Consider the following 12873-nt stretch of genomic DNA (forward strand, 5'->3'; position numbering starts at 1 on the left):
ACAAAACAAATGTCATCTCCTCACCAGTTCTGGCTGTAGCTCCAGGCATGACCCAGGAGATTTTGGGGGTGAGCAGCAGGCAGGCTGTGCAGGGCTGCAGCAGGAGATGTGACCCAGCAGCAGTGATAGTGGGAGAGCTTTGGGTGCCCCACAGGCTTGCCAAGCCCATGCCTGGCACGTGGCAGCCAGTAGTGGTGGTCTGGGCAGACAGCCCCATGGGGGTATGAGGCAAGAGTCCAGTGAAGGGGACAGACAGAATGACATGTGCCCATGTTTTGTTCTTTACACTTGGCTGCAATTTTGGGTCAATCCGGTAGACAGCGTTTTGGAGTTAAACACTGCTTTCTAACATGTCTTTCCCAAATGGGATCTGTTCTATAGCTCCAGCCCCTGGTGCTACAGCAATACACACACAACTGAACAACCCTGGTGCAGCCAGAGGTGCGGGGTGACACTGGGCACACGGAGACACTCACCATCAGGCCATGGAGACAGCTGGGACTTCGAACGCACAAAGGAATCAACAAGGTTCACTTAGACAGAAAACGAGTGGCTTACACACACGTATGTGAAAAACCAAATGCTTTAATCCATCTATCAAGAACAACAGTTCAAATTATTTCATTGGATACATTAATATTGATCCATAATTTACAGTGCTATGGACCATACACAAATTATTGCTGCAGTCAACAGCAGATGAATATCAACATTACAGTACCAAGCATTATAGCAAGAGGCAGTAATTAATGTCACTTTTTCAAGAAATATAGGTATTTATACTCTTATCAACATCAGCTTCCCCCCCAGTGCATTTTATGTCAAACAAATATAAACGTAAGTGCATTATTTTGTGCTTTGTGCTTTCCTTGCGTACCTTTTTTGCTTTTGCAGGTCGTTAAGAGTTAAATATTGCTTTCTAGGCCAAAAGCAGAAAGGAAGAACTCCACGGTGCTCTGCACGTTCCTCTTGGTTGCATGGCTTTGGCAAAGTGAGAACAGCACCCCATCCCTTGGGGCCCAGTGTCACACACAACAATGTCATCAGAGAGGCAGAGTGGCAACAACAACTCTCCATCCAGCTCCATCTCATTAATGCCATCCCTGCCTCTAAATTGCTGTCCCTGCCCTCTGTTCAGGATCCCCTGTAAAATATCATGGTCACACATGTCCCACAGTGCACAAAAGTGAAATAACATCACCACGTACCCAAGAGGTCTGCATCTCCTGGAGATGCCCCCACTGCACAAGGAACATGTCTCCACTCAAAAATGAGAAAACTCAGAGGGCTGTGGCCTACAGGAATGGGCTGGGGGAACAACAAACTGTCACAGCTGAGTTGTGTGTTACCCCAAAGCAACAGAGAACATGTGGCCCCCACTGCTGCAGTCGCTGTCACTTCTAGCAAGAAACACAGCTCTTGATACAACAGCTTGGAGTCCTTACCTCCACACAGCACAGAGCCAAAACTCAGAAGTCAGGGCTGCTGCTGAGTACCAGTAGCTTCATGTGAGCATGAAGAGCATTTATATACCACAGTTTAGACTTCAGTTTCTGAATGACCAGCATAGACATCAAACTAAAAGCCTCATCCAATATACTCAGTGGTTTACAGTTTCTACACCCCATGCGAGCACACCCCGATTTCACTGCATAATGCTGCAGAACTGCCCCATTTTAACAAGAAGGGTAATGCAGTCTTGCCTTACGGCCACAAGCACGTCATGTCACAGCCCTGATCTTCTTCACCTGTCACCATCACCAAACAGCAACACCAGAAGCTCATACCTGCACGCTCAGCCTGGAGCTGCAGAAACAGAGCACCTCCTGCCCTAAGTACCCAGATGGATGTAGCACATCCTCCCTAGTCCAGAGCTTCACCCATTGAAGGAAAGACACAGTTCCCCTAATCTGTCTGAGATGTGGCATCATTATCACATAACTCCAGCTCCTCCTTCAAAAAAGCCACAACTCAGCAGTTGCACCCAGGCTAATGCAGGGACAGAGCAACACTTGTGGACCCCAAAGCACTATTATCACAGAAAGCTGCAGCCCTCCCGAGCCCCACGAGCACTGCCGCCAGCGCCAGGAGTCATGGGGCCAGGCACTCCAAGGATGCCTCTGAAGGGAAAATGCTCACCTGAGAGCTCAGCAAGCCCCAGCACAGCTACAGAACTCCCAGGGCTGCCCCATCCCTGTCGATTCACTTTGAAGTTCTGAACACTGCAACCGCCGTGACCACGGTTTCCTTGCAGAGCCTGCCAAACTGGCGCTCAAGTCATTAACTGTTCTGCTGTGTTATTTGAGTTTTCTTTTTTTTATTCTCCATCATTTCCAGTGTAGCACAAAGGAGAATGGGAAGCTCTTGTTTTCTACACGTAGGCACCATGCCACACTTCAGCCTCCTACAAACACCACCCTTCGCTCTCTTCTATGTCACACTTCAGTCAGTGCTAGTTGGGGAAGACTACAACTAGAGTTTAAGGCACTTCATTCTGAATGAGATATGCTTGCCTGCCACTTGCAAGTCAATTGTAGGCTGCTATTGAGAAATCCATTCAACCAGTCTAGCTCATAACACCATATGTCATCTCTGTAAAACATCTAGGCTTGATATAATACAAGTATAACTACCGTTATTGCATAGGACTACACTTGAGTAGATAATGCACCAAACTACTTTTACAACATTGTTGCATGTTAAAAATTAATAACATTGTTATCAAGTAACAGTTATTTGCAGATACAGTAATTTACTCTTTTTTTGTGGTTTTTTTGTTTTTTGTTTTTTTGTTTTTATGTCAGCGTCAGTGCTGAAATAAAACACAAATTACTATGACGGGTATATCTACTACATAGTTAAGTTTCCAAGCATATCACTACTTCTTCTGTATCACTAAAAATAAATATGTAAGTTCAGTTTCTCTACAAGTCATTTTATTACCTAACCTACATTTGAACTCTACCTTAAACGTGTTTAAAAACATCTTCAAAGTGAGACTGTAATATACAAAATATTCCCAAAATCTCTCTTAAAACACAGAACCCTGCATAAAAGCTTCCTTTCAAGTGTTTACAAAGAACGCAGAAAACTTCCAATGAGTTCTTAAAATGTCAGAAAGAAACGCTGCAATATTAAGAGGCCAATTGACAAAGGAAATACAAATATATTTAAAACAAAAGGCTGAAGGTAACTGAGGAACCCATGCAAATCAGAATAAACTGTACAATGCCATTAAAAAAAATAAAGCCAAGTAGATATGTACAACGTAATGTGCCCAGCTGTTAAAACCTATCCATTATTACCGTCCAAAGAGTGCATACCAACCTATAGTGCTCCTTTCTTGGTTTACTGGAGGCAAGTCATCAATGCCTGTGACAAAACAAAACCGAAGGCTAAAAGAAAATTGTACCGTGATCAAAAGGAAAACCCAAATCAGCTCAGTGTAAAATCAAAGAGCACTCTGAGGAAGAGACTCACATCTCGCTGCGATTTCTATTTCATTTTCAGCAAGAGATTTCTATATCATCGTCAACACAAAGAGGATTTCTTAACACTTTTGTTATTGTATTCAGAGTGGTTTGCTTATTCTTCTTCCCTAAATGCTTGTCTATAAGGATCAAAGTTGGAGAGACACTGTATCTTTAAGGCAGCACTATTAAATCAATACAATTACAAATTGGACTTCTTTTTTGGTATCTTTACATTCTGTAACTTCACATTTTGTCTCCACGTAAGTAGGTTGCATTTACAATTCTATGATTCCCCTTTCCCCCCCTCCCCCAAACAGAAGCAGACTCTTCATTTGTAATTCTATTGCTTTGAGTAGATTTGACCAGTTCAAAGTTCTCGTTGAATCCAGTTCACAGATACTGTACATCTGCTGTACAATATAGTTGGAGGCATTGGTAGTTTTAAAATAGAATATACAAGTTTCTTCACAAAAAAATTCTAAAAAAAATCCTCTATATATAATATATACACACACGCACACACTGGGCTACTGATAAAGCACAAGAAACAAAAAAAAAAAAATCAAAAAAATTCTACAAAAGGCAAAATATTTAATCTACTGATCAAGAACCAAAGCAGTTTATGAAAGGCGTGCCAAGTATTTGCTAACAAGCATGATCAGTGTCCTCCATGCTCACGCTGCTCCGCCTGCTACTCGTTTTCGATGCTCCAGGAGACACAGAGGAAAGCAGTGGGTCAGTTACTCCTACAGGGGAGAGGGTATCGTCCATCAAGATATCTTCCAGTTTGGATCCCATTTTTGCAGGAACACTGTAAGTGCCAGTTGGTTCAGTCACATTTCCGAGGTTGTCACTGAAGGTGATGGTTCCATCAGTGAGATCAAGGGTGGTAGTGCAAGACAGGTCTGTGTGGTGCGGCATGAGGTCTTGGTTGCAGTTATCCAGCACAGGTTCTTGTTTGATGACCCTGTTGACCATATCAGGGGAGCAAAGGCCTGTGGATGGAACAAGGGACAGTCCATGTGCCCGAGCTTGCATCTCAAGTTCCTGGGAAAGAGGATAAAAGGAGAAATTAAAAATCTGAAAGTAAAATCTATCATCATCTGATTTACATCTTATGTAATGTGACTTACAGTTTCCTTCTGTTGGACACAAACTATTTCCTCCTTTTGTGATAACAGCAAACACTTGCACCTTGCATACTCCTGCCCTGCAGATTTCCATCCAAATAATATTCTTCTGAAGAGGTGGATGAATACTACCAAACACAAGTCCTTCACAGTTCTTGGAATCTCCCTCAATGCCCTGCAGAACAGATGCATTCCCACCCACCCCTCAGGCCCCTTCTCAAACCAGTGTCATGCTATAGAAGCTGGACGCTGAAAGAGCTGAAAAAACTGAAGTAGCAGAAAGAGAGGCTACGAGCTTTTTAAATGTTGCATAGGAAAGTAGAGTTTGTCCACATGAGGTGGCTACTACCTGCTACAACACTGCAGTGCACACTTCTCACTCTGAAGCTCTCATAAAGGTAAAAGTGAAGAGGTCAGCCAGAACTGAGCAATGTTACTCTTGCACTAGAAATTATTCCTATGACAGGAAAGTCATAAAAAGGCTTTAGAGTTCACACAAAGTTTTCAAGAATCCTGGCTGTATAAGGCTTAAAGCTCACTCTCCCATTTAATTACAGATGCATTTGACTGAAGGCAGATAGTGAAATAATTCACTTAAGTGCCCGTTCTCAAATATGGCAGTAAGAGAGATGTTTTGCTTCTATTTATGCATCACATTAAGCAGTCACAATCACTGTTGTGATTGCCCTGTTCCTGGATATTCTTATCACTAAGGCTGATTAATAACCCTTTCCATTTCCACACTAAGACAACAACCTTGTAATGGCATGCTGTAAGATCAGAGAAGGTAGAAGCAGCAACTCTATCAGATAATGTGCCAAAACCAGAATACACAGGAGTTCCTTATTCCACTTCATTTTCCCTTTTCGTGCTGATTTTGATAGAGATTTTAGGCTGTTTGCTGGCAGATACATTTCCCACTATTCATGGGTTAGTTTTGTTTTGTGTGTTGGCTTTATGTTTTGTTGTTGTTGTTTTTGTTTGTTTCTTTACATTATTTTGATTGAAGTGGGAACCAGAGCAGATGGGTAAAGGAAGATAAAAGATGCTTAAAAAGTGATGTGACTTAGCTCTGAAATGCCACTGCTTGATGTTGTCCTGCAGAAGGACCGTGTTTCCTTATCTTCTCATTCAAGCAAACAGACTGCTCAGCAAAGCACAAAAGCTATGTTGAAGCTCATTCCAGGCTGTTCTATTTTAAAGCTGTTTGCTGCCACACTTGACTCTCAGGTATTTCTAGCTTCATTATCTGCTTTGTAGATTAGCTGTGGCTCAGGGCTCTCCTGTAGCCAGCCTGGCACACAGCAACCTGCCTGCAGAGGGCTTCAGCTGTTTGGTATGTTTGGCTTTTTATTTTTACTTTTGAAAACGAATGGATCCTGCTTTATTCCATAAAAATTCTGCAGCCATCACAGTACTGGTTACCATTAATTAGAATTGTGGCTCCCCCCAGCCCAAATTCCTATTAACAAGCTTCAGTCACAACTATTTTGCAGCTGCACATTACAACATCAAGAGCACCTGCAACTTATTTATCAGCAAACCTGTATTCTGAGCAGCAGGTGCCTGTTGGCATGTTCCAATTTCTTCTGTCTGTTCTCAAGTTCCTTGGTGCGTTGCTGTTCTCTTTGCAGCTTACGAATGTAGTCCACTGATGCTTTTAGAATAGTTCCCTTATTCCAGCGCATATCCCTTTGAAATGAACACAAAAGGAAAAGCTAAGGCTCTCAGAGATACTTCGTGTGGAAGTCAGTACCTTCATACCAGCAGCTAGGATTACACCCCACGTTATATAACATTCCTGCCAAGCTGATGAATGTGGAAGGCCTTTGAAATGCGCTAGAGGGGGCCAGAGCACAGCTCTTGCAAGGCAAATCACAGTGAGCACGATCCCAGCTGAAGGACGCAGAGCTCAGGCACTACCCATGAGGTTGGGGCTTCCCTCAGCTCCTGCCCTCTGCTCAGTGAGCAGCACTGCACACAGGGATGACGCCCAGAGCTCTTCCCCCTGTCCTCTCTGCAACAATAGCCAACAATAAAAGCCACAATACACCACTCAAAATGTCATGAGCTTGCAGTAATCCTTCTGGTGGCGCTGCATCACAGCTGTGTTATAGCAGGAAGAAAAAAGGTCCAAAAAAGCAGCAAATTTTAAACTTAGTTATTAAAGAATACAAATGTCAGGTTGCAACATGGGTGTGAAGCTCCTTCAGTGAGGGACTCTCTCACATATGCACACCACACACAGAGGTTGCCTGCATCACCTTCTTTCCCACATTGACTCCTAAAAAGTTTAATATAGATTACAGACCAGAGATCCACTTGTTCTGCAGGCTGATAATACATAATGCTGCCTTGCCTTAGAGGAAGCTAAAAAGCCTCTAAGGAAGAAGCTATGAGTTAAATAGCTCATAGCTATTTAACTATATAAATCTCCCCCACAGCCTCAGTGTTTCTGATTGAAGTGATGCTTTTTGAAGCTCTGGAGTGAGGAGGGCTCCTTGCTATTGAACCAGCATTAGGTAAAAGTTATGACAAATCAATAACACTGAAATCACCCAAAGGAACTACAACCTGCCTTACTGGGAAGTTACCACAAACACTTATTAGTGTTTTAAAGCATGAAAGCTTTTTCTCTATCCCCTAAGATTTCTTTTTTCTTTCAACACTTCCCTCCCACAGACCCCTGGGGCACATCATACTTACGGGTCATTTGACTTGGGTATCAAGGTGCCCAGTTCTTTTATACGATCATTAATATTAAATCTTCTTCTTCGTTCAACTTTAGGAAAAAAAAGCACAAATGTTACAAGTAATATTCGCTTAATGACAAAGTATAAAGCTTCTCATTAAAGAGTTCTTTAAACTCCTTTGAAATTGTTGCCTGAAGCTTAAAATTCAGTGGCATAGTAATGTATTTTGCTCTCCTACAAGTGGACACGCTGAAGCAAAAGTTCTATCTGTACTTTAAAAGCATGGGGCTGTTGAAGTGGCATGTCTAAAATGGGACTCTGAAAATACGATGGTTGCTAGCATAGGACTCCAAGAAGAATGAGAAGTACATGTTTTCCAAGGGAAAAGTGTAACAAAATCCAGAGACAGGAGTTTACATGCTCAAGTATATCCCAAAACAGGAAAAGGAACACAAAATACAGACTTGCTTATATAGAATCAGAATCCTTATTGTTGGAAGGGGCCTCTGAAGGCCAACAATCCTGCAATGAACAGAGACCCTGTAATATGTACTCTTTTAGTACATGCACGTCACACTGAGGACATCCACTGATGTTTAACGCTATAAACTGACCATTTATCTTAAATCTTAGATTTTGTTTTGTTTGTTTTTAAGCCAAACTGTGCAAGATAAATTTGTTAAGAGCAATTGGATTAGATGTTGCCCTTGGCGTCTCTGCTGACAGCAGCACCTTTGAGAACATACTTTGACAAAGTCCTAATAAACAGAATCCTACTTAGGATTATACCACTTATTAAACTATTTCCCCCCCCCCCCCCCCCAAAAAGTAGAAGTTGAATAGTAGTTTTAAGCACACTGTTGAAGAGGATTAGAGATATTTCACCCATGGGAATAACATAATGAACTACTATTACAAACTTCACGGAGCGCATCATTGGGATATATAAACCTAGCATTTCAATACTTATAAAAGCCTGAAATAAGGACTAAAATTACTGTTAAAAGTGAAGAATCGAACTTACTCAAGTTGTGATTGTCTTTCTTTTGCCTCTCCTTAGCCAGTGCTCTCGCTTCTGACTCTGTAGGAAAAATACATGCTGTGCATGTGAATGAAGTAATTAGAATTAAAGCAATTCAAACACAACACTTCAGTTTGTGAAACATTAGAGAAGGCAGACTGATTGATAATTGTCAAATAAATCATTACACTCTCCCCAAGAAGTGAACAGGGCCTGTAACACAAGCTGTACTTGCTAAAACACAGTGCTGGTATTCAGCTTAACCTGCAGAGCTTCTGTTCCCACACTTCCTATGCTGACTTACATGATGAGAACATTTCCCACGGAGGCCCTGATTCAGCAGGGTATTTGAGGACAACGTGTTGCTGAAATCCAACATACCTTGTCCTACGTACACATGCAGACAACATGCTTACATACCGCACAAGCTGAACTAGAGGAACAACATGCTTATTGCATTGCTCCCAGCACAGGATGTGAAGCAGCCAGGAGTCAGAAGCTCTTCTCATGGGAATTAAGACTATGCCATTTCATGGCAATGTATGCACATCACCACAACACAGAAGGTATAACTTAAGTGACCTACTAAAAATGCTGCATTTTCAGTTCTCATTTGATTCTACATTTCTCCTACAATTTCAGCTACTTTAACATTTATTCTAATTCATTTTAAACTTTCGAAAAAGGCGAGGTGAAATCCTTGAGCCTTCACTCAAGTAAGATCCTTTCCTGTATTATTTTCTTTTTAATGGAACATGAATTAAGTCTCATTCAATCCACAAAAACTAGTGGCACTTCCCCTGGAGTACTGAATATTGGCTACTCCAGCATTACATGCACTATAACAAGACATACGCTTCTCAATGAAACACTCCCAAAGAATCCCAAAAAAGCTTGAAAGATCATGGCATTTCTTAAAGAAATCTGGGCTTAATCTGACATTCCTCTATGAAACCAGATGTGAGGTTTGAAAGGACAACCCTGATTGAAACTGCACTTGAGGCTGAGCAGGATTCCCATTAAATGCTTCAATAACTACAGCTGACAACTTACAACAATCATCAGCATCAGATGCTGGGATAAAATAATTGATTTTTTTTTTTATCATTTTGATGTTTACACAGTAGGATGAAGAAAGGTTTTTGACAAATGTTAGATTTAAACTTTACAAGCTAGCTCCAATTTAGTTCCAACAGCGTTATCAAGAAATGGAGAACCAAAAACTATTCGACACTTGTATGTGTACAGATTAAACTACAGTCTCTTTAGAAAATTTCTGTGGTACATAAAGAAGAAATCATTCTTACCTAGACTTCTGTCTGCAATACCATATGGGTATTAAAAGTCACTAGTTGTCAGAAAACACTATCAATTATGTCAAAGCAGCTGCTGTTAAGTTTGAGTTTAATTACTAAACTCCTTGTAAGTTAAATGTAATCTCCTACCATGTGTTTTGAAAAGAAAAAGCATTCACCTAAACCATTTCTGTCTACAGGTAAAGGCTGAACACTGACATTGTATGTTATTTTGACTAATTAAGGACTTCCATGAAACCATTTCTCCCATTAATCTCATCTTTTTCTGCCTTCTTCACCCAAAGTCTCACACAATCATCTGTAGTGAATCCACCAGTCTAGATATCTGGTAAGCTGGGCATTTAGCTCAGTCTACAGTCACCTGTAGCTTTATATAACTGGAGCAATTAAGCCGCGCGTAACTTAGGACCTTGAGCAGATGTCATCATAGTCTAATATGGTGACCAAGTTTTTCTAACTTCCACAAGTCACTGTGCAGTTACTGCATCTTCCTTTGGCACTGAACTCAAATTCTGTGCTGTTATATAAACACAAATATCCACCAGCTCAGAAATGTGGCATTTCCTCCTGAGAAGCTGACTCCTGAGCTATTAGAATTGCTCTACTTAAACTAATTCCTGACCAGAACCTGCTCTGCAACTGAGTCAGCCTGTGAGTTTTCACAACTGAAAGATAGACAAGAAAACTATGCCTCTACCAGGTCAGCATATAGCACGACTCTCAGCTGGGCTTAAGAACAAACACTTGTGGATATTACAGTGACTTTGTCACTGGTTCTACAACATATCTCCATTTATCTTTTGCAGACATGTTTGCTTTGTATATCATATCCTACATGTGGTTACATCCTTTTATCTACAGGCAAAACAAAACAGCAAAAATAAATTAGGCTTGAGAACTCAGAGCTTCCCTTCTAATCCTTTAAACTAAGTTAGTAATGTCCCCATTTCCTCCCCTTAGCTCCTGCAGCTTATTCAGATGAGATCAACTTTGCTACTTGAAGAAATGATGTGACAAGAACTTCAGAGGACATTTCATTTTCACCTCAATTCAAAATACTTTCTAGCGTCACATTTCACATGGCGTAGGATGCTGACACCCAAATTCCACATTACAAGTTATTTGTACATTGCTGTCCCCTACTAGAAGAAACCCTCACCATGAAGCATTCCTCAGCATGAATCCCAGAGAGACTCCAGGTGTCAACTTGTTAAAGTTTAACACTGATCACAGAAATAAGTTCAAACTAGAAGACAGCACTGCAAGAGTTACATGCAAGTTTCCTAAGACACATTTCAAACGAGCAGATCTGACTGCAATAATTAAGGGCATCGTCTTAATTTGTCACAGTGAACCCACACCTAACACAAGCTGTATCACCAAGTAATACATCTGCTGCTAAAGAACTGGCTGCAAAGGAAAACAGAGCTTTTTGTCCATATTTTCTTTATTGTAACAGAAATTATGTCCAAGATCACTTGAATTCAAAACAATTACACCATACCTCTAAGGTGATATTTGAGATGTATTTACCTGTGAGCTCCCTTTTTATATTAGGAAGATTAGCTGGACAGGAGTTGCTGATGTTAAGTCCTGGAGGAGGCATGCTTTGGTTGCCATAAAGGTCAATCAAATTCCCAGACACTGGCAACTGGAAAAGATAAACAAGGAAAATGATTATTTAGTTTGCCCTCATAAAAAGCTTCCCACAGAAGAAATGAGTTAACCTCTGCTAAGAAATCTGTGCACTTTTCCACACACAAACAGAGTTTGTAATAAGGCCAGCAATAGTTTTGCATAATGCACGGGCATGAGGAATAAACCACCTACACTGGGAAAGTTATGTTCTCTCTTTTGAAGAATGTGCAGATATTACTCTTTTTTTTTCCTTTTCTTTCTTTCTTTTTTCTTTTCTTTAAAGGAAGCACAGCTCAACTGAAGTTACAAAAAGTCTTAAGAAAGAAGAGGTAACTCTGGCTGACAGTAATGTGGTATTTTTCCCTCTTATCTTTCAGTGTACTCCACCCTCATCACTTCTCTTATGCAAAAAAGTCTGAAAGAGCCTACAGAAAGCTCTCAGAGGATGCCTCCTTTTTTCCAGTACAACCAAGTCGATGCACGTTACCTGCTTGACAGAAACCACTACTCATCAATCACATTCTTCATGAGACTTGGAAGCTCCTTGCACTGAAAACATTTTGTAGGTTTCAAGTCAATTTGCTTTTCACCTTGATCAAATAAAATAAGCACCGGTTGGAAGAAGATGATTCTGACTTTGTTTCTTCACTTACTCGTTGCTTTTGTAATTCATATTTGGGAATGTTTGAACAAAGATATTTATGAAGAAATACTAAGAAATCGTTCCAATAACACTGATCAGAACTGCCCCTTTCCATTCAAATAAACCTAAAGAAATTTATATTTCTCCTGAGCTGATCATTTTACCCGTCTACTCTTTGTTTTCAAACTAGCTTTTGAAAAGACAGGTGTAAAACATTTTCATATCTTATCTGAGTGGCAACACCTATCTTTGCTGCAAAGAAAACCAGTCCCTCTGAGACACTGATCCTGCACAGATTAGACTATTAACTTTACACCCGTGTAAATAACGCTGCGGAATACAATGGAGTGAGTCACAGCATAGACTATTAAACTCCTACTGACTGTCCTTGACAGACCGAGACGTAAGAAAATTTATCTGCCATCTAGAGCTACCATAAGAAACAAAGCTGATATGAATTCATTAAGGTACCATCACCTAGAAGGTATGCTGAGATTTGCTGAGACAAATCCTGAGCAGACAGTGGCCAACAGCAAAAATTATGTCCTCTGACTGACTCTTAAGGTAACAGAGGAAAAATGTACCTGAATTCTCACCAAGATCTTGAGCCACAAATCTACGAGCTCCCCCTTAGCTTCTGAATTCAATACAGAATTGTGTATTAAAAGCACATCAAATAAATCTAATGCCCAGCTGTCCTTCATAATGGTCCTTCCTAGTTGTGGCACACCTGCATTAATGCCACTGCAACTGTCATCTTGCTTGCTGCTCTACAAGGCTCACCCTGATATCTTATGTTCCCTCAATACAGCCATGATAGAGGAGCAGCAACAGCGTCATACAGCCTTCTGACTTGGATGTATTTTTTCTATTCGTGCTCTTAAGTACGGTGAGAGCACAAAGGACTTGTTTATAAGCCCAGAACTTATAACTTACAACTTATCTTGCAGAAGGCAAAA

At 40.8% G+C, this 12873-nt stretch overlaps 1 protein-coding gene across 7 annotated transcripts in view; it reads right to left on the reverse strand.

The window, feature by feature from the left end:
- Positions 1 to 565: 565 nt before the first annotated feature.
- The window catches only part of MITF (melanocyte inducing transcription factor), an 85845-nt gene continuing 73537 nt past the window's right edge, over positions 566 to 12873 (reverse strand). For 3 of the 7 annotated variants that reach the window (XM_015875348.3, XM_015875346.3, XM_032447262.2), the window contains 5 exons: positions 11167 to 11284; positions 8321 to 8377; positions 7310 to 7385; positions 6148 to 6295; positions 566 to 4520 (listed from right to left, as the gene is read on the reverse strand). In XM_015875348.3, coding sequence (XP_015730834.1) covers positions 4119 to 4520; positions 6148 to 6295; positions 7310 to 7385; positions 8321 to 8377; positions 11167 to 11284 — 801 coding nt within the window. In that variant the 3' untranslated portion in view covers positions 566 to 4118. Of the gene's footprint in view, positions 4521 to 6147; positions 6296 to 7309; positions 7386 to 8320; positions 8396 to 11166; positions 11285 to 12873 lie in introns of all 7 variants that reach the window. The other 4 variants (XM_015875347.3, XM_015875345.3, XM_032447260.2 and 1 more) reach the window with 2 other exon arrangements.

This window comes from Coturnix japonica, chromosome 15 (genome assembly GCF_054131305.1).
Source record: "Coturnix japonica strain WE chromosome 15, WE-NBRP24, whole genome shotgun sequence".
NCBI lineage: Eukaryota > Metazoa > Chordata > Aves > Galliformes > Phasianidae > Coturnix > Coturnix japonica.